The sequence below is a fragment of the Chelonoidis abingdonii genome, chromosome 2 (genome assembly GCF_003597395.2).
Source record: "Chelonoidis abingdonii isolate Lonesome George chromosome 2, CheloAbing_2.0, whole genome shotgun sequence".
In the NCBI taxonomy this organism is placed as follows: domain Eukaryota; kingdom Metazoa; phylum Chordata; order Testudines; family Testudinidae; genus Chelonoidis; species Chelonoidis abingdonii.
The window spans coordinates 260,858,017-260,877,452 of record NC_133770.1 but is presented as its reverse complement, the minus strand read 5'-3'; the positions used below and the strand labels follow the sequence as shown (position 1 = coordinate 260,877,452).

General features: G+C 45.2%; 1 protein-coding gene across 1 annotated transcript in view; it reads right to left on the bottom strand.

The window, feature by feature from the left end:
* Positions 1–7,401, bottom strand: part of ERICH5 (glutamate rich 5) — a 25,318-nt gene extending 17,917 nt beyond the window's left edge. The window contains exon 1 of the mRNA XM_075061982.1: positions 7,249–7,401. Within this exon, the coding sequence (XP_074918083.1) occupies positions 7,249–7,339 (91 nt within the window). The 5' untranslated portion in view covers positions 7,340–7,401. The remainder of the gene's footprint in view (positions 1–7,248) is intronic.
* Between the last annotated feature and the right edge of the window lie 12,035 nt (positions 7,402–19,436).

The window sequence follows — 19,436 nt, the reverse complement described above, 5'->3', positions numbered from 1 at the left end:
AAAAATTCCCTCCCTGAGCTTTGAAAAATCCGGTTTCCTGATTGGTCCTCTGGTCAGGTGTTTGGTTCCCTTTGTTAACCCTTTACAGGCAAAAGAAACATTAACCCTTAGCTATCTGTTTATGACATATGTCCTACGCAAGTGTGGATTTTAAAATAGTATTATACCATGTAGGGTCCATCCTGCTGGAAATTCACGGGGTATTCCCCTGCTTTCATTCAAAATAGGGTGGACTCTCTAAAATAGAAGAAGTAGGGTCCCAATCATCAGCTTAATATATTCATTCCCCAGAAATATGAATATCTTGTGGCATTCAACACTCAAGAAGATTCCTTATAGTGATAACACATTAAACCTTTGAAAATATTTATTTTCATTGTTGGAAGAAGATAAAGTTGGAGCTAGAAATGGTAAAAAACTTTTAGTTTACGTAGGCAATTCCCACAAACTTTATAGCTCTTTAACAGAGCCATCTGTCAGCAGTTGTATGTTTGTGTTCATTTAGATACTTATTTCAGATACAGTGAAATAGCCACAAACTTTTGCAATTACATTTCAGTTGAATGAAATAATTTGTTTATGGAAAAACTTAACAGAAATCTTTTTGCAAATGTATTTTTCCTATTAAACTAATTCAGGAAGTCAATATCTTGCATCCTGACTGGTTGGTAAGAATTCCAACGCAGAGTATTTCAGCATATTTACACAAGTCCAAACTTATTAGCACCATAACATTAGTTTAAGGAGTTAATATGCCTTATAATATATGGTAACAAAACAACAACAACCCTCTAAATTGAACGACTGAAATAGCTCAGATTCAATCATTCCAGTCTTCTCTTTTCTGCTCGGAAACAGGAATTTCTTCTATAGAAGCTCTGGAATCCAGCCAGCTGCAGAATGAAACTGACAAAGAATTTGACCTTAGAACATTGACAAAGTAGGCCAAAACAGCAGGAACAATATAAAAGTATTTCATCAAAATTTTCAGTGGGCTCCATTGTACAAAGGTATACCAGGTCTGCATTATTCCACTTAGCACTCTCAGTAGTACTATTCCCTTACAAACCCGCTATTAACATTGTACAACAAACCAAATGTTCTAAAATATAACAGCAAAGAATTAACACAAAGAAAACCTTTATTTTACAGCAAGTATTCCTCCAGTCAGGGGAATAACTGTATATAAAGTCCTTATAACAGCATCATGACTAGACCTACTAACAAACACATAGTTAAAGAATGCAGGTAAGGATATCAGTAAAATTAAGTGCAACAAGCAAGTTTTTACTTTAACTATGTGGGTATTTTATCCAACCCTATTAGTGTTAGAGTATGGCACTTATGCCAGAGGAGACTTATTAGGAGTCACAAGGCCCCATGAGAATGACTGGAAAAATTATACTCTCAGGCAGGCACAATCTCTCCCAAGCCTATTCCATGGGCATAAGGGAATGTGTACATCTCCTCCCAGGAGCACCACCAGCTTTTTTGTCACCCTAGGCAGCGGAAGGTCCCGCCCCTGAAATGCCACCCCCGACAGAGGAGGCGGAAGGTACGGCCACCACAGTCGCCGCCCCCCAAATGTTAGTGCCCTAGGCGACTGCCTGGGTCGCCTAATAGGTTGCGCCGGCCCTGTCTCTTCCACCCATTAGGATGTATGGTTTGGTGACGGTGATGGGGAAATAGTTCTTTGGCCTGATGGCTCCTTTTTCTCTCCTGCTGATGGCCCCATTTCCTGATTATATCCACCAGAGAGAGCATGGCTGGCTACCACAGCACTCACGTGACCACCATGAAGAGACTCCTCCATCCTTAAGCTATATGCAGTGGTTCTGCACACAGAAACTAACTGGGCTCATAGCTGTATTTGAGTTCCACGCTGCACGTATGCCAAGGCCAGGATTTAGCACAAATGATTTTAAAATGTCTTTGAAAAAACTTCTAAAATGAAATTATAAAAATGTTTATGAGCTAAGTTTATGGAGATGCAATGTGTTAAATCTAGGAATATTCTTTAAAGCACTAGCACTAGATACAAAGAAATGAGCCAATTCTGAAAACCCTTACTTGTGGGAGTGGCTCTTGCTCATGTACGTAGTCCCAATGGCCGTAAACGGAAGTACTCAGAATAGCAGATAGCTAATATGAGTAAAGGTGGCAGGATCTGGCCCAGAAAACTAAATAATTTCAAATATGATATCAGAATAACCTAAAAGCTTCAAAAATTATTTGTTTTGAAAGAAAGCTTACATCTGAAATCTTTGAGAAATATTCGAAAATTAACAGTTGAACTGCAGAGAATGCAGATCGAGGCACACCTGCTCAGGGCAGCTCTAACTTAACCTGGCTGCAGGCTGAATACTTGCTCCAACAAGTTGAAACTGCAGCAAGGGATTGGTGTGATACAAGATTTGTGTGCCACTGGATGATCACCTGCATAGGAGGCTGATCTTCCCCAAGTCAGATTCCACCAGCAGTGCAATTCCAAGGGCAGTACCATACTTGAGAGCCTTGTCCTAACATCTACAGGGTTAGCATTCAGGTTCTTTAAAAATGACAAGCATCCATTGGGATAAATAATACAGTGAAAAGATAAAGTAAGATTTTTATATTTTCTTTGCATGTAGTGGGAAAGATAGTCTTAAGCAGGCTGAGGAGCCAACCCTACAAAACTTTATTCATGTGGCTACTCCACGTTCACACAGTTAGTTCCTTAGGGCCTGATTCAGCTCAAATAAAGTCAGTGGGAGTTTTGTCACTGCCTTAAATGGGATAGGAATGGGCCCATCGATTTCATAAGGGTAAGGATTGCAGGATCAACTCCTAATATCAGACCACGTCCTGAAATTTATTTTTATGCCAGCCTACCACTGGCTTCAAAAGATGTTATACAAAAGGACTGATAGGAGGATTTGTCTCTAATCTGGAAACAAATTATTTAATTAAGAAAACTGACACCTTATTGTCACAGATAAATCATATTTGAAAAACTGCATTCAATTGAAGGCAAGGATAGTGACCCATGTACATCCATGGGCAGAATAATGCTCAAAAATCAGGTAAAAATTATTACTCAGAGTAAGTATTTTACTCATTAATTCCTTAAAATACATGTAATGAAGCATATACACTCTACCCCGATATACCGCTGCCCTCAGAAGCCAAAAAATCTTACCACGTTATAGGTGAAACTGTGTTATATCAAACTTGCTTTGATCTAATGGAGTGCACAGCCCTGCCCCCTCCTCCGCCCCGAGCACTGTTTTACTGTGTTATATCGGGTTGCATTATATTGAGGTAGAGGTGTATTTCAAGATGTCAAAATTGTCTCTACATTAGCTAATTCAAAAAATCTGAATGGTGTTATAGTCATTCACAATTTTATTGATTCTCTACTTTAGAAATCAGAAGAAAACAAAAGGAAAAAGTATGAATATTTATATAAACCATATATATACATAATCTGTTCAACACATAAAAAATATCAACAGTTTGTGTATTCATGGTGGGATTTTAAAAAGCACCAAGCCACTTAGGATCAAAAGTACCATTGACAGTCAGAAAAGTACTCCTCATGAAATTAGTGGCCCATTTAAGTCAATGGCAAAACTCTCAGGGTACGTCTACACTGCACGATTATTTCGAAGTAGTTTAAACCGATATTACAAAACCGATGTTATAAAATCGGTTTTGCGCGTCCACAATGCGATCACAAAATCGATTGCTTGCGTCCATGGTCCAAGGCTACCATCGATTTAAGGAGGAGCGCGGTGCACTGTGGGTAGCTGTTTCTCAGCTAGCCCATAGTTCCCACTTCCGATGTTTGAGGCACTGCCTGACTGCGCAGAAAAACATTGCCCCGGGTGGTGCTGCGGTACAGCCTCACCTCCCTTTGTGAGCAGCAGCACCCTTGCGCTTTTTCGCGGAGTGCATTGAGCAACGCCACTAGCACGCAATCATGGACCCTGAGATCACCAAATCGGTATCCTGACCTGTCAAACCTCGCTCTCTCGTGCTGACTATACTGAACAATGAACTTGCAAAAGCAGGAGAAGAGGGAGCGCTATTGCTTGAGCGGCGAGGAAGTCGATGATAGAATGAGGCAGAATTCTCCATACCGGATGGCCCCGGCTTTTGGAGCTACTGTCTATTACGGCATCTTCTACCCATTGACGCAGAATTATGCGGACGGGAAACAAGCACAGAATTGTGGGACGCATGTTTCTACGCGTGTGGACGTTCGCAGTGGCTGAAGAAACTTTCGCATCGTAAGAGCACTTTTCTTAAACTTGTTGACATGCTTTCCCTGCCTGAACCGCTTAATCCAAACCATGAGACGCCGCCTCACAGTGGAGAAGCGATGCAATAGCCTCTGGAAGCTTGCAACGCCAGACAGCTACCGGTCAGTCGGCAAATAATTTTGGAGTGGGCAAAATCTACTGTGGATGCGTTTGATGCAAGTAGCCAAAGCAATCGTAGCTGCGTCGCTTACGAACGTGTGCTCTGGGAAAGTGCAGGTGATATGGATGGCTTTGCTGCAATGGCGTTTCGCAACTGTGTTGGGGCCATAGATGGACACCACCTCCCCTATGCTTGGCCCAGAAACCAGGCACCCAGTACGTGAACCGCAAGGGGTGACTTTTCAATGGTCTGCAAGCACTGGTGACCACAGACCGTTTCACCACATCCACGTGGATGCCAGGAAGTTTCATGACGCTCGCTTCTTCAGGGAGCACTAGTCCTGTTTTAAGCGCTACAGCAGAATTACTTTCCAGACCAGAAAATAACCGTTGGGAATGTTCAACTGCTATATTTATCCCTGGCGGACCCAGCCTACCCTTATGCCAGGTCTCATGAGTCCTACACTGGCAGCCTGACAGTGGTCAGGAGCTGTTCAACTACAGACTGAGCAAGTGCCGGATGGTGGATTAGAAGTGTGCATTGGCCGTTTAAGGTCGCTGGCCATCATTATACTCGCTCAGACCTCAGCCAAACAACTGTCCGCTTGCTATTGCTGCTTGTGTGTCTCCAAATCTTTGTGAGCGACTACAGCGGGGAGAACTGTATAATGCTGGTTGGGAGCGGAGCAAATCACTGCCGCCTGGGAGTACGAGAGCCCAGAGGGACCAGGCGATTTAGGAAGGAGCACACCTGGTTCCGAAATCGATTTAAGGAGGCGGTTAACTCGATATTAATGACGACGTCGTGTGAACGGATACAGCGTTAAATCGGTATATCAGCCATTAAACCGATTTAAAGTCGCAGTGTAGACCTGGCCTCACTGACTTCATTCAAGCAGGATCAGGCCCACAAGAATTGTGTAAGCACAGCACATCTGCATGAACGAGATTTTCCCACTGTGCGCAAAGGACATATCAGAATCATTTCTTACTTCCACTTTTTCACTGTAATATTGGATTATTAGTTCTAATGGACACTTGTCATTTTTAAAGAACCTGAATGTTAAACCTGCAGATGTTAGCGCCCAGATTCTGCACTACAGTACAACCACTGCAACTGTACTGTCAGTGGAATCTGACACAGTGTGGATGAGCCCTGGGTATGGGTGATTCTCCAGTGGGACTGAGCTAGTGCAGGGGCTTCTTAGATAACACCACAGTCAAGGGGATTTGTACCTCTTTGAAACTTTTGAAAATCCAGTAATATTTATGCCTGATCCTGCAACCCTCACTCAATCAAATTTTAAAGTTCTAGTGATATGAGCAGATTGCAGGATTGGGTTCAGATTTTGATGCGACTCTGCTCTATTTTTGCCAGTAACTTCAGCTAGTGCACAATAAGGCCTGTTTTTAAAAGACAAACTATGGTCAGACAACATTTATGAAAAAGTGAAACATAAAGTAGCATAAATGTAAAATATCTGAATCATGAACAATGACAGGCATTAAGATCAGTGACAACTAAGCTGTTATAAAAGTAGTTTTTATAATGAGACAATAATTTCACCATCTAAGGCAATAAATGGTTGTGTTTTGTCTAAAATAGTCAATATTTGTCATCTTTCAGAGTTGAGATATACAAGCTGCTTTGTGACAGTTTTGTTTTTTTTCCAAAGTTGCTTACAAAATTCTACTGCCAGTCTTAGTTGATGTGGAAGATGGCTGAAGCTGATATTTAATTTAAAAAGCTTATGCATTACAAAAAACACACTTACCACCCAATAATAGACAAAGAATTGTGTTTAGACTTGAAGGAGGTCAGGAAATTCTGCCATGAGAATGTAGACCCAGCTTTTGGGGAATAACAGCTGATGTGTTGGTTTACCAGCTGCTACAAAGTAACTTTATTATTGCTTTTCACAAATTTATAGGTAAGATTAGGTTAGGTTTTGGTTTTGGGGGGTTGATTTTTTGTTTTATTTTGTGTTAATTCTGTAATGGAGGCTGTTAAGATTTTATCTAATGACACTTTTGGAGTCTTAACATTTCTAGCTATCCATAGAAAAGTGACTATTCAAAAAAAGTTAATGATTTTAGGCTGACTTTGTATACTAAGTTCCAGCACTTTTTATAACCAGTTTGTAAATCTGTGAAAACAGCACTTGAAAACAGAAATCATGCTGACAAATTTCTAGGGTGGCCAATACCTGTCCGAATGATTATTATAGGTGCGACCCTCACAGTAACTCTGGGAATGCAGGACAAGTAGTATAATCATTTGATACAAATATGCTTTCTGGTTTAAAAAGAGGTCTTCATTTAAGTGATGGATTTACTTTTTAACTTGAAAGTAGGTTCGCTTAGACTGATGTGTTCCTGCAATTCTCTCTTCCTTGTTTGTTGTCATCCTTTGATATGTTATGACTTATTTGGACGCCAATTTTAAAACACTTGTGTACATGACTTTATTCCCCTGAATATTCCCATCGAACTCAGCACGGCTACCCGAGTAAGAGAATTCACATGCATGTTTACAGGACCGGGCTAGCTAAACTGCTCTTCTGGGCACTGACCATCAGCTTTTGATTTGCTCTGTAAATCCCTAAGCACATCTTTGCAAAGTGCTTTGGGGGGCTGGGATAAGGGGTGCTAGCGAAGGACACGGTAGAATAAAATCACAACAGCGATCAATAACAATAAATGACACCGGTTCCTAGAGAAGTTGATCCCCTTTAGGAAACGGGCAGCAGCGGAGCCCCGTGCAGGTGTCTGGGCTGCCCCTAGCCCGGCTTTGGAGACCAGAGCAGCTCCCGTCACACATCAGAAAGGGAAGAGCCCCGCTCACCACATTTCTGCAGCCCGTTGGTGTCGCTGGGTTTTGAAGCCGGCCGGTTGCTGTCCTGGGTCTGGGTCTGGGCGCTGCTAGAACAGCCCATCGAGCCTCGTGCCCAGCGCCTGGCGAGGCAAACAGGAGCCCTCGCGGGGGAGCCCACGGAGCGCAGAGGCGCCGCCAGAAGAACCCCCGCTGCAGCCGCAGCCCGGGCATCCGAGCCCAGTCCCGGTCCTGGTCCCTCCTCGCGCGCAGCCCGCGTGTTTACAGCTCGCGGCCCGTTGCCATATGAACAGCGCAACCAGCAGCCACTTCGTTTTCCCAGCGCCAGGGCTCGCAGCTGTGCAGAGCGCAGGCGCAGGGGGCTCCCGCTTGGAAATGGAAGGCACGTGGAGCGAGACGCTGGTGTTCCCGCCTCCTTGGTCGTCTCTGGGTCTGGGCAGCCTCCCTCCCACCCACAGGGGCTGGAACCAGGAGAGCTGCTGCATCCCTGGCTTGAGGCGCTTTCATCAGGGTTTAGTTTGGATCAGTGGCTCTCAGTGCACCCCCACTATACAAATTCGTCCAGGACCAGCACCCTTCTCCCACCTCTGTTGAATACTCAGTGAGGCAGGCGTGAACAAGCGCATCTCTGATAGCAACAGGAAGGTAGGAGCTGGCACCTCCAGGAAAACAACGTCCGTCTGAGACCCAGCTGCCCCCCACACTTCCTAGGGCGCTCACAATGGTGCAGCATAAACATAAAATAGCAACAGATCCAAGAGCTAGGAAACCAGCCCCACCAACACTGGGTTAGAGCAGGAGGGAAACTTCAAGGGAACCCCTTCTAGTTTCAGCATCCCAGCGGTGGGGAATGCAGAAAGTCAAAACTTGCACAGAGCAAGAATGTGGAGAGTAACGATTTTTTAATTGTTTCAGGTTTAATGATCTGATAAGGCCTCTGAGCAGTATTTACATACAAATAAAATGAAGCACAAAATTTAATTTGGCTTTTGCAAATTTTTCATTAAAATCTTTACCAAAAATATACCAACAGTAAGATGAAAACGTGTGAAATCTTGATTTAAGACAATTTATTCAAGTCTTTTCATTTGCCTTGTACAGATTTCATTATACTACCTGTGTATATATTTTACAATATACCCTTAGAAGGCTGAGCCTGCAAACCGTCCACTCACAGCAGTAGTCTTTACTCACCCAAATACTCCTATTCAAACCCCTTTTTGGAGGACTTTGTAGTCTCATGCAAAGTGCATCCCAAATCACTTACTTTTAAATTTACATACTGTGTAATCATTGACAGATGGTCAGGGAGACAAGATATGCTTTACAATCAGCTGGAAAAGAGCTGGAGACTAGATTAACTACACCAACAGAAATTTTGTTCCAGTTGGTTGAAGCTACAGATTAACACATTGATGAGTGTCATATAATACTCTTGGAGGAATTATGTGCCAAAAAATTAAAAATTCTGTGCACAATATTTTAAAATTCTGCAAAATTTGTCAAAATAACACTATACAATCAGACTAGTTTCAATTATTTTAGTAATTTATTTCAAAATACCTGTCAGCAAGTATGTCTGTAACAATACAGACACACACAAAAATTCCCCCACGAGTAGAGAGTTAAAGAAATCCCTATGACAACCCAATTCCTGCTTCTCTGCCCTTTCCCACTAGAGCCCAGCTGGCGAGCCAGACACTCACACACTTTCCCCCCAGAGCCTAGAAACTCAGACCCGCACCCCCAGCTGTAGGCCTCCTTGCCTAGACACTCACACCCTCTACCCCCCAGGGGACAGCTGCAGGCCCTCAGCCCAGACACTCACAGACCCTACCCTTCTAGAGCCCAGGGATCAGAGGGAGAAAGAGACTGATGCTGGGTCCTGGGCTTACATGGAGTTTCCTGTGCGCAGCTGCCACCTCCTTCCTTCGGGGCATGCTGGGAATTGTAGCTGCTGAAAACCCTCCAGTTCTCTCCCACTCCCTGGCCTTGTCTTCTGTTTGCAACCTGGGCTCTGCCGGGTCCAGCAACCCCTAGTGGTGGCCAAAGCTCTGCAGCCAATTTCTTGGGGTCGGGGGAGAAATTCTGCAAAATTCTAATTGTGCAGTGGCGCAGAATTCTCCCAGGAGTAATATAAGAACCTACATTGATGGACAGAGTAGTAGCCTCTTGAACCAAGAGTGACAAAATTGTATGACAGAATACTGAGGAGGCAGCCATTGTTAGGGGAGAGGACAAGAGAAAAAAATTACAAAAGAGGACAAGGTCCAGAGTCAACGGAGGGCTTCTCACCCTTTTCCTCACATCTTCTTCATGAAGTAGGGAAGCAAGATTCCCTTGTTGCTGGGGCAGCCAAAACACCACTAGGAGTGCTAAGCGAAACTCATGCCAGAGTGATCATCACTACACTTTTTGAGTGAATGCAGAAAAACTCCCGTCTTTTGTGAGCTATATGGAGTTTTTTCTACAGCACCATTCACCTGAGTGCCTTGCTGTGACAGCTCAGAGGAAAGGGGGTTGGAGAGTAGGGCTCCACATTTTCGCTAACCAGCCCATTCTCTTTGAACAGGCTAGAGGTCCTTTTGTTCCAAGTTCACACAAAAATTAAGACTATGGCTGCCCCAGGTGTGGACATGCAAAGGGAAAAAGTTGCATACACACTCTTCACCCTAACTAGAACCAGGGCCTAAATCTGTAAACGTAAGTTTTAAATTCTGCTCAAATTATGTGTGTATGCAACCTCATTGATGTAAAAGGAAGGTGATTTGGCCTAGAGACTATATTTATGGCGAGATTTTTCCTTCCAATTTGAAATATGTATTGCCATATGTCTAGGATTTATAATCTATAATGACAACTGAATTATCATAAGTGTCTTGAATATATAAACTAATGTAACACATCAACCTAAACATTTTTACTTCCTCCTGTTCTATAGCTCATACTCATTTTTACATCTTTTTTTAAATAATGCATATACTTAGAGTAGAATTCTTTGTGACTGTTTCCTAAGACTGTTAATATTAGATAGTGGGCAATGTAATGTTAGTAATTCTTTAACAAGCTGGAGCAATATTAATGTTTGTAGTACACTGTTGTGTAGACATGAACTATCCAAGGAACTAACTAAAGCACAGGAGCTTGTGCAAACACAGTTGTTTTACAGAGAAAGAGGGAAAAAAGCACTTCATTTTATCCCAAAATGTAAGTCGGGAAATGAAAGCAATGAAAGAGAAAGGGGAAAAGGTGGGGAGATCCAGGAGGTGTCAAACAGGAGGCATGAGCAACTGAAGAGGCAGTTTAGGCCATAGACCCAGCAAGGGAGGCCGAACTCACCTAACTTACAAAAATAAAAATGAAAAAAAGGGATGCAGAAAAAAGGGGGAGGAGAGAAAGGACAACTGAGGAGAAGGATGTGTTGTTTGGAGTTAAAAATTGATAATGAACAATTAGTGCCTTATGGAAAAACTTTTAGTAAAATGCCGTTTGACAGAGTAAAATACATGGTCTGAAGTTTTCATAGCCATTATTTCTAAAGGCATTTACATGGAAACGTATTTGCTTCCTTAGACTCCTATCTTGCTAGTATCTGATGATGGAGTAGATTCTTGTGGGGCAACTGACAGGACTGGGGCCAAAGAGTTCACTGGCTCCAACCGATGCTTCCTTACTTAAGGTCACAAGCCGCTGGTTGTGACATTAAATACGTTCGCAGCAAAAAAGAAATATAGGACTAGGACTTCAAATGGGCAATAAGCAGCATGAGCAGAATTCTTAAGAAGCAAAGACTGATAGTTTATGTGTACCTTTGTCCCAATAATAAAGTAATTATGTATAGAATATTATTTAAGTGGAAGGGCTAGTCCATAAACAACTTTTAAAAGTTTTCCATAAGATGTCAGCAATTTTTTAAGCTTCTTAGGCCAGAACTACAGGACCTAACTTGTTTCACTCTTCCTGGAGCTCAGTAGCTAATTGTAATTTTGAACTTTTTAGGCAGTGAGCCTGCTGCAACTTTAGACTTCCTACATTTTGATCCCCTATCAAAGTATTGTCCCAAACTCCACGGACTCACTAGTCTTTCAAATAAGTCTATGGAAGTACAGCGAACTTTTCCTCAAGCCGCAACTCCTTTTCCTAGATCCTTAGGCTATTCTGTACAAAAAGAACAGGATTGCATAGGCTGGATAGCAAATTGTTTGAGAGAAAGTGCAGGCCAGATCCTCAATTGGAGTAAATTGGGTGTAGCGCCACTGAAATTAATTGGGTGATGCTGATTTATATTATCTGAGGATCTGGCTCCATGAAATCCAACTTTTTTAGGTTGCCTGAGATAGCATAACCTACAAGCATGGTTGACAGAACATGCTTCTTCATTGCCAAGGCATTTGAAGAGCTTTTCACTAAGACTAAAAACAATTTTTAGAAACCTGTAGATGTACACATTTCCTGATAGAATTTGGCACTAGGAAAATGTAAATATATTTTTTTGGTTGGAGAGCTTTTAACAACATTTTAAACTTGGCATTTATATAGTGCTCAATAAGAAAAGCTTCCTCTGCAAACCTGAAAATAACTGATCAAGAAGTAGAGTTATGAATACTTGAAAACAGTACATGTGCAGTAGTGTGCTACTTTCCTTGCCAATTTAAGCCTAGCTGCATTTAGTGTGCATATATCCAAATATCCACAAATAAGTATTTAGCTTCATGGTTTTCCCTGTATCCTGGCCATTTTCTCTCTCTTTTTTTTTTTTTTAAATCTTTGTAGTCATTGGATGGATGACACAAGAAATGTGAGTGCTAGTTCAGCAAATACGTATATTAGTAGGGTTCCAGACTCTAATGTTCTGAAACAATGAGCTATATTTGTTTGCCTGACAATAAAGGGATAGCATAGTACATGACCCGATGAAAATTGGAGGAACATGTTTGCATTTGCATTAAATGTGATCATTATCAGAAAATGCAGCCTGTCACTTTTAATACTCTTAACAAGTGCAAAAGGGAAAGTAATGAATGCAGGTGCCCACATGGAGTTCTTATGTAACTGTCTATTAATTCTGGTGGGGAAAATATTAAAAAACATTAACCTTGTTCTTCTTGTGTATTTTTCCTTTATCAAAATAAATCCAACACCTTTTACAAGATGCTCTAAAAATTAGGCTGGTCACACTGATAGAATAAACATCATGGACTATATTTTTAAAAGAGCAGTTTCCATTTCTGAATGCATAATTCTACCATTTGGGGCTCATTATAACTTCAGGCATAGCCCTGAGCAAGGAGTAATATATAAATAAATGGAACAACTCCAGCCATAGCCCTAGGAGATATTATGAGTGGCATTTGGATGTTGGTGTTAAATCCCAGCATTGGTTCCACAACTGGTTTTCCAAGTCCCATGTGCGAGTTCCTCCCTCAGCTCAGGGTAACTTGTGCGCCACACAGTCTGCCAATCTACTTCCAGGTGAAAGCCAAGGTGATAGTTACTATCGCCAATGCCCTGAATAGCCTGGCCCAATTTACCTGTGTGATCACCTCTTCCTCGCAGACCCATTGCTATTGGTCCAGTTTTCATGAGAACCCAGTTCACACAGAAATTTACAGAATGGTACATCTCTGATAACATATATATCATATACATCAAGTATTTGACACTACAGGTCAATGTTCAATGTATTTTTTTTCTTCACTAGAGGGAGTTCTTTTCCATCTTTATTATTCTCTCTCTCAGTTGTATGCTACCTGTGACGGCACATATAACCACTGTTTCCATTGTACATGCTTCTCATTACTGTTGTGGAGTTAAGTCATTTTTAAGGCTCCGTGGCTGTTACTGAAGTCATGGAAGTCAAAGATTCCATGACTTTCTGCAATCTCCATAACTTCTGCAGGAGCTAGTGTGGCTGACCCCAAGGCCACCCAAGCAGCTTGTTCCAGGGCCACCTGCTCAGGTGGCCCTGGAGACACCCACACCAGCCACTGCTTGGGCCCCCAGCAGCAGTCCCCGGGTGGCTGGCCGGAGCAGCCGCAGTCCACTGGCCCCGGCAGTGGTCCCCAGGCGGCTGGCCAGAGCAGCTGCAGTCCGCTAGCCCAGGGCACCCACCCCAGCAGCTCCCCCAGTAAGATTTAGTCATAGGCATTTTTAGTACAAGTCATGGACAGGTCACTGGCCTTTAATTTTTGTTTATTGCCCATGTTTATTGCTTCTATTTGTCATCCTAATCCAGTTTCAGCTTTTGAGACAATTTTCAACCCTTTCTCAATTTAGAATACTAATTTGCAAATTTACTTTAAATTTCAATCTGCCTCAGTACACAACTAAACCCAGTTCATTTGATCCCACAAATCACATTTTGTCATCCTTTCTCTGTGTCAGAACTTTCAGTGCATTACTACTGCTCTTAAATTGCGCCTTTGCCTTTTTATGTTCAAAGCATTTATAACATCATTTTGTCTTGCTATCAGTATGAGTCACTGTACTTGGCTAAAATTCTCATTTTCTCTCTTTTTACACAGTTCTTGATATTATATGAAAATGGAATATAAAAATACAATAGGAATGAATTTTTTCCTATTGTAACAACTGAACGTACCATATTATGTTTTTTAAAAAAAACCCGCTTTTTGGTTCCTATGGAGCAGGGGTCTCAAAATCCTGGCCTGCAGGCCATCTGTGGCCCAAGAACCTCCCCACTGCAGCCCGCAGAAATGCAGACAGGCAGCCGGCAATGTCTGCTGCAGGCACTGTTCCCTGCAGCTCGTGTTGGCTGGGGGAGAGGGACAGAGATATCATCAAAAAGAACAGGAGTACGTGTGGCACCTTAGAGACTCTAGGGTGCCACAAGTACTCCTGTTCTTTTTGCGGATACAGACTAACGCGGCTGCTACTCTGAAACCAGAGATATCATCACTAGTCGCCAGGCAGAGTCAGCCATAGAGGCAGCATCATTAGTTGCCAGGCAGAGTCAGCTATGGAGGCAGCAGCACTTTTTTCCACAATGAATATAAACAAGTCAAAATACCAAATACAACTGTCTGATGCACACCTTGCTGCAATCCTGAAGGTTTCAACTGCTCAGTCACTGAGGCCAAACATCAACAAACTGACAGAACTGAAGCATTGCCAGGTGTCTGGCAAACACTAAAAACTCTGGCAGGCAAAGAATTGTATAAAGTTGTATGACAATTTTATTATTTCTGAGAAATTCAAAATAAAAAATACAATATAAAAGTTTTTTTTTCTGAACACCATCTTCAGTGATTTATTGGCCCACTAGGAGGATTTGACTTTGGTGGGTCGGGGGAGTACAGGCAAGAGCCAGTACGCCGTGCCGGACCGCACCAGCTTCTGTGGCTGGGATTAAAAGGGCTCTGGGCTCCCCGCAGTGGTGGGGAGCTCCAAGCCCTTTAAATCCCACCCACAGCTCGGCGTCCGGGTTGGGGCTGGAATTTAAAGGGCTCAGAGCTCCCTGCAGCCGCAGGAGTCTAGAGCCCTTTAAATCCGCCCGTAGCTTCGGCGGCTGGGCTGGGGCTGAGATTTAAAGGGCTCAGAGTTCCCTGCAGCTGAGGGAGCCCAGAGCCCTTTAAATCCGCCCGTAGCTTCGGCGGCTGGGCTGGGGCTGAGATTTAAAGGGCTCAGAGTTCCCTGCAGCTGAGGGAGCCCAGAGCCCTTTAAATCCCAGCTGGAGCTGTGGTGGGGATTTAAAGGGCCCGGGACTCCGCAGCGGTCGGAGCCCTGGGCACTTTAATTTGCCTGTGAGCCCCGGGGGCTCCCAGCCTTTAGACAAGTGCACCGTCCGCTGACATGACTGCTGCAGCTCCACCGGACCTTCACAGCAGCAGACCGTCCGCCAGCATCACTGCAGTAGGTCCCCCGGACCTGCGTGCTGCCCCCCTGGCAAAATAGCGCCCCCAAAAAATTCTGGCGCCCTAGGCCATTGCCTAGGTAGCCTAAATGGTAGTGCTGGCCCTGGTTCCACCTACTCCTCTCTCCACTGTGGAATATCAGAGTTGATTTTTGATTCCCTTAAGAATCTAGATACAGGTTATGAGCTGAACTCACTTCGGGCTAATGATGCACTAGCACTGGGGCTCCCCTACTGTGAGCTGAAATTGCTAAAGAGCTGGAATTGCTGAGCTGAGAGCACTGAGTACTGTGCTAACTAGTAGGGGAGCCTGAAGCTACACTGTGGAGCAGAGCAGCTGGCAGAGTGGAGTGAAGCAGTTTGTGGCACCAGGGAGTGAGCAGAGCCGAGCAGTTTGTGGGGCCAGCTAGAGCGGATTACAGGACAGCTGGTGGAGCAGAGCAGCTGGCGGAACGGAGCAGTTCATGAGGACGGCTGGAGGAGCAGAGTGAAATTGCTGGTAGAGTGGAGCAGTTCGTGAAGAAGGCAGAAGCACAACTCCACTGAGAGGCAGGGCAGTTGGCCCCGCACCACACAAGGTGCCCCTTTCTACCCAGGCTGGGGTGGGGGGGAACCTCTGCAGATAGACTCTTGAACTCTAGGGCTGCAATGACCCAGGACAGAGACTTTTGGATTGTGGGACTTTTGGGACTGTGGGTGATCTTTGGGTTGCTGGACTCTAGGGACATTTGGGGTATTGGACTTTGGAGTCTTGGCGTGATTTGGGGGTTGCTGGACTCAAGAGCCCAGGGAAAAGGACACAGCCTAGTTTCCTGGAGTGGGTCTTTGCTCACGGTTTGGTCTATGAACTCTTGTTGAGGTGTTTTCCCAATTTAATGCTTGTTGTTTATCTCATGTAATTAAACCTTTTCTGCTACACCGAGACTCTGTGCTTGCGAGAGAAGTATTGCCTCTTTGAGGCACGCAGAGGTGTGTGTAAGATTTTCCCAGGTCACTAGGTGGGGGCTCGAGCTGGTTTTGCATTACGTTGTAGGGAAGAGACCCCTATGTATTGAACCCGGCCCTTGCTGCTATCAATTTGGCCTGCCAGAAGCATTACATTTATTTTTCTCTTACTGATTTTTTCTTTCTTTGAAACTCAATCCTCCATTAACATTTAGTACAGACTAGTAATAGGAGACCCTTTGTGAACCATACAATATTTATTTTACATGTGAACAATCAGCTAGGTAAACATTTCTTGTCTGACAGGAAACCTTCACTTTGTCAGTCCCTAGACACAGACTTTATAATATTGTATATACTTAACTCCTTATACATGTGTTTCACACTAATATGGATAACCAATGTGACAGTGGCTTTTATTTGGGACCTCAAATGACATTCTTTGGTGAATTAGAATGCACGTACCAGACTTAGGAGATTGCTGTTCCCGGGAACCGGTTGTTAAATTTAGAAACCCTTTTAGAACCAGTTGTAAAGGGCTTTTAAATTTAACAAAAGCTCCAGCAGCTCCCTGCCCATCCCCCAGCCCCAGCTCATCTGGCTCCAGCTCTGCCTCTGTCTCCTCCCCTGAAGGCTCCCCCTCTGGGCTTCTCATGAATCAGCTGTTAGCGCAGGAAGCCTGGGAGGGCTGAGAAGGAAGCAGCAGCTTCCTGCAGGTGAGCTGGGGCAGCGGGCATGAGGAGAGCTCTAGGCACCATGACTCCAGCCTGCCCAGTGGCTCCGGGCCGGCCTTCAATTTCGGGCTGGCCCTAACTCCGACCGTCCGGACGGCATAGCTCTGGGCCAGCCCCAGCCCTGATTCCAGCTGGCACGGCCCCAGGCCAGCCCCCGGTCCCTGACTCCAGCCTGGCCAGTGACTCCAGGCTAGCCAGTGGCTCTGGCCCCCAGCTCTGGGCTGGCCCCCAGTCCTGACTGCGGGCCAGCCCCTGATTTCAGGCTGGCCAGCAGCTCTGGCCTGGCCCCTGTGGCTCCCGGCCCTGACACTGGGTGGCACGGCCCCCATCTCCAGGCAGCGTAAGGAGGGCAGGGAGCAGGGTGTTGGATTAGGGTCAGGACTCAGGGCGGTCAGAGGGCAGGGAACAGGGGAATTGAATGGGGGCAAGAGTCCGGATTAATAATTGGGAAACACATGCCGACTCTGAAACTAATATACACAAGTGGACCCACTGCCCTCTCTTGACAGGGAGTGTCATCTTATTCATATGCCATTCAAAAACACCACCAGCTTTGAAGAAGTTAACAGTTTATGAGCGAAAATACGCCCTGGACAATAACAGAAATAACTGGAGTTTGGCCATGAATCCCTCACACTGGACTAGACAGTCACGACTACAGACAGCTTAATGTCCCCTCTTGGACTGCTTCACAATAAAATTTAACCCAGCTTTGCTTCGGTCAAAAATAACTCTTCTTGGCAAGCACAGCGGTTTATTCATATAATTAAACTGATGGAGAAGTTCATTTGCAATAAGTCCAAAGGCATCCACCTGAGCGAACACAACTTTCGTACTGCTTTCTCTTAGGCGTGCGCTGCGCCCTGCGTGCGAATTTTTATCGGCGCTCACTTCTTCGTCCATCTGCCCGCCCTTTAATCAGATCTCTCCCAGCGTTTCCATGCTCCCGATCGCCACAACGTACTTCTGATCTCAAGTCACCTTCCTGCCACCCAGAAGCTTTTTACCTCAACTCATCTGGTTGACAGCGTCGCCTCAAAGAGGTCTCCAGACTCCATTTGGCTTCTTCTAACTCCAGGGACTGCTCCTGTTGAAGGTGGGGCGCACGTGCCGTGTGAGCGAGCACTCGGTTAGCTTTTGGCTGTCCACTCGGACTGTGCCGCGCGGCGGCCTCTCTCGAGTGTCGTTAAGTGGAGTTCGCCTGGCTCCCTCTGGGGTTCTATAGTGGCTACAGTCCCTCACTTGCCAAACACACCCACTCGGATTGGCCCTGCATACATAACGGCTCAGTCGCCGGCGCTGAGCGGAGGGCGTGACGATCCTCATTTAGTCACTAGTGGAGGGGGGGGACACAAGGCGCTGCCTGCCCTGCATTCTTGATGTACTCAACTATAATTTCAGTCGGTGGATGGGGTGGCTTCAGCCCGGTCTTCCCTTTCTAGTGGTGTTCTCCGTTTGCCGTCTCATTGCGCGCTCCCCCGCGCGCCGCGACAGCCTAACAATGTTTTACAGTGTAAAATTGCTCCCAAACTAAGTGAGCGGAGGGCAGCAGGCCCCCGGTTATTTTTAAAAAGCCCTCTTTAAGACGGAGGACTATATTTTGACCGTGTTGGAAGTTGCGCTCAACATATCATAAGCGGTGCCGCTCATATTGATAGAAGGTTGAAAAAAAAAAAAGATAATTTTTAAGCCCATCTTCCCCTCTTACATTTTATGCTTAAAATATATTTCTGTTGGTTCTTCTTTAGCTACTATTCAGTAGTTGACATCTTTGTCTTCCATACTGCCCATTTCTCCTATGAGTACCATCATGTATCTAGGTGCAGACTGCCCTCTGACAGTTCCCTCGCTCTGCTTCCTAAAAATCGGTTTAACACAAATTTCTCCCAGCAAGTAGTTTGCCAATAAATCTCTGTTTACAGAAGAATCACCCTTTTGAATGAAAATAGTCGCGAACATGACAGCCATCAACTGGCAACCCCAGCCGGACCCATCTGTCCAGTGCCTGACCACACGCCCGCCTATAATGGTGCGTATTACTCGCTTACTCCACGCCCTTACTTGTGGGCATTCGACCTGGCACCGCGCCCTCCGCGCGGACGGACTCTTCACGCCTGGAGAGGACCCCTTCGTCTGCCATGTGTGGCTGTAGTCTCACATGCACGCATGCGGGATGCAGAGCTAACAGGCATGCGAGCAGGAAGCCTAAGCTGTGAGGTGCACCGTCGCCTAGCCCTCTGTGCGAGGCCTCTCCCCCAGCTTAACGCATTTTAACCTCCCTGGGCTGCAATCTCAGGGCAATCTTTTAGCGTGTCCATGCTCGGCCGCGCGGCCGCCGTACTTAGATATAGCCATCTGCCTGCTGAGCTCGCCAAAATACTTACAGTTCCTCCTCTTCACCCCCGAGTCTCTTCCACTCCCCCCTCCTCCCACCCTTCAGCGATCGCTCACTTGGGATTCCGCCCTATCCAACACCGGCATTTCCTTGACACTCCACCCCAGGAACCCTGCCCCATCCACCCCCTTCCCTGTCCCCTAACTGCCCCCTGCTGCCCATCCACCCCTCCTCTTATTCCTGATGGGCCCCCAGGGACCCTTGCCCCATCCAAACCACCCCTGCGCTTGTTCCTGACTGCCCCCCCCCCCCC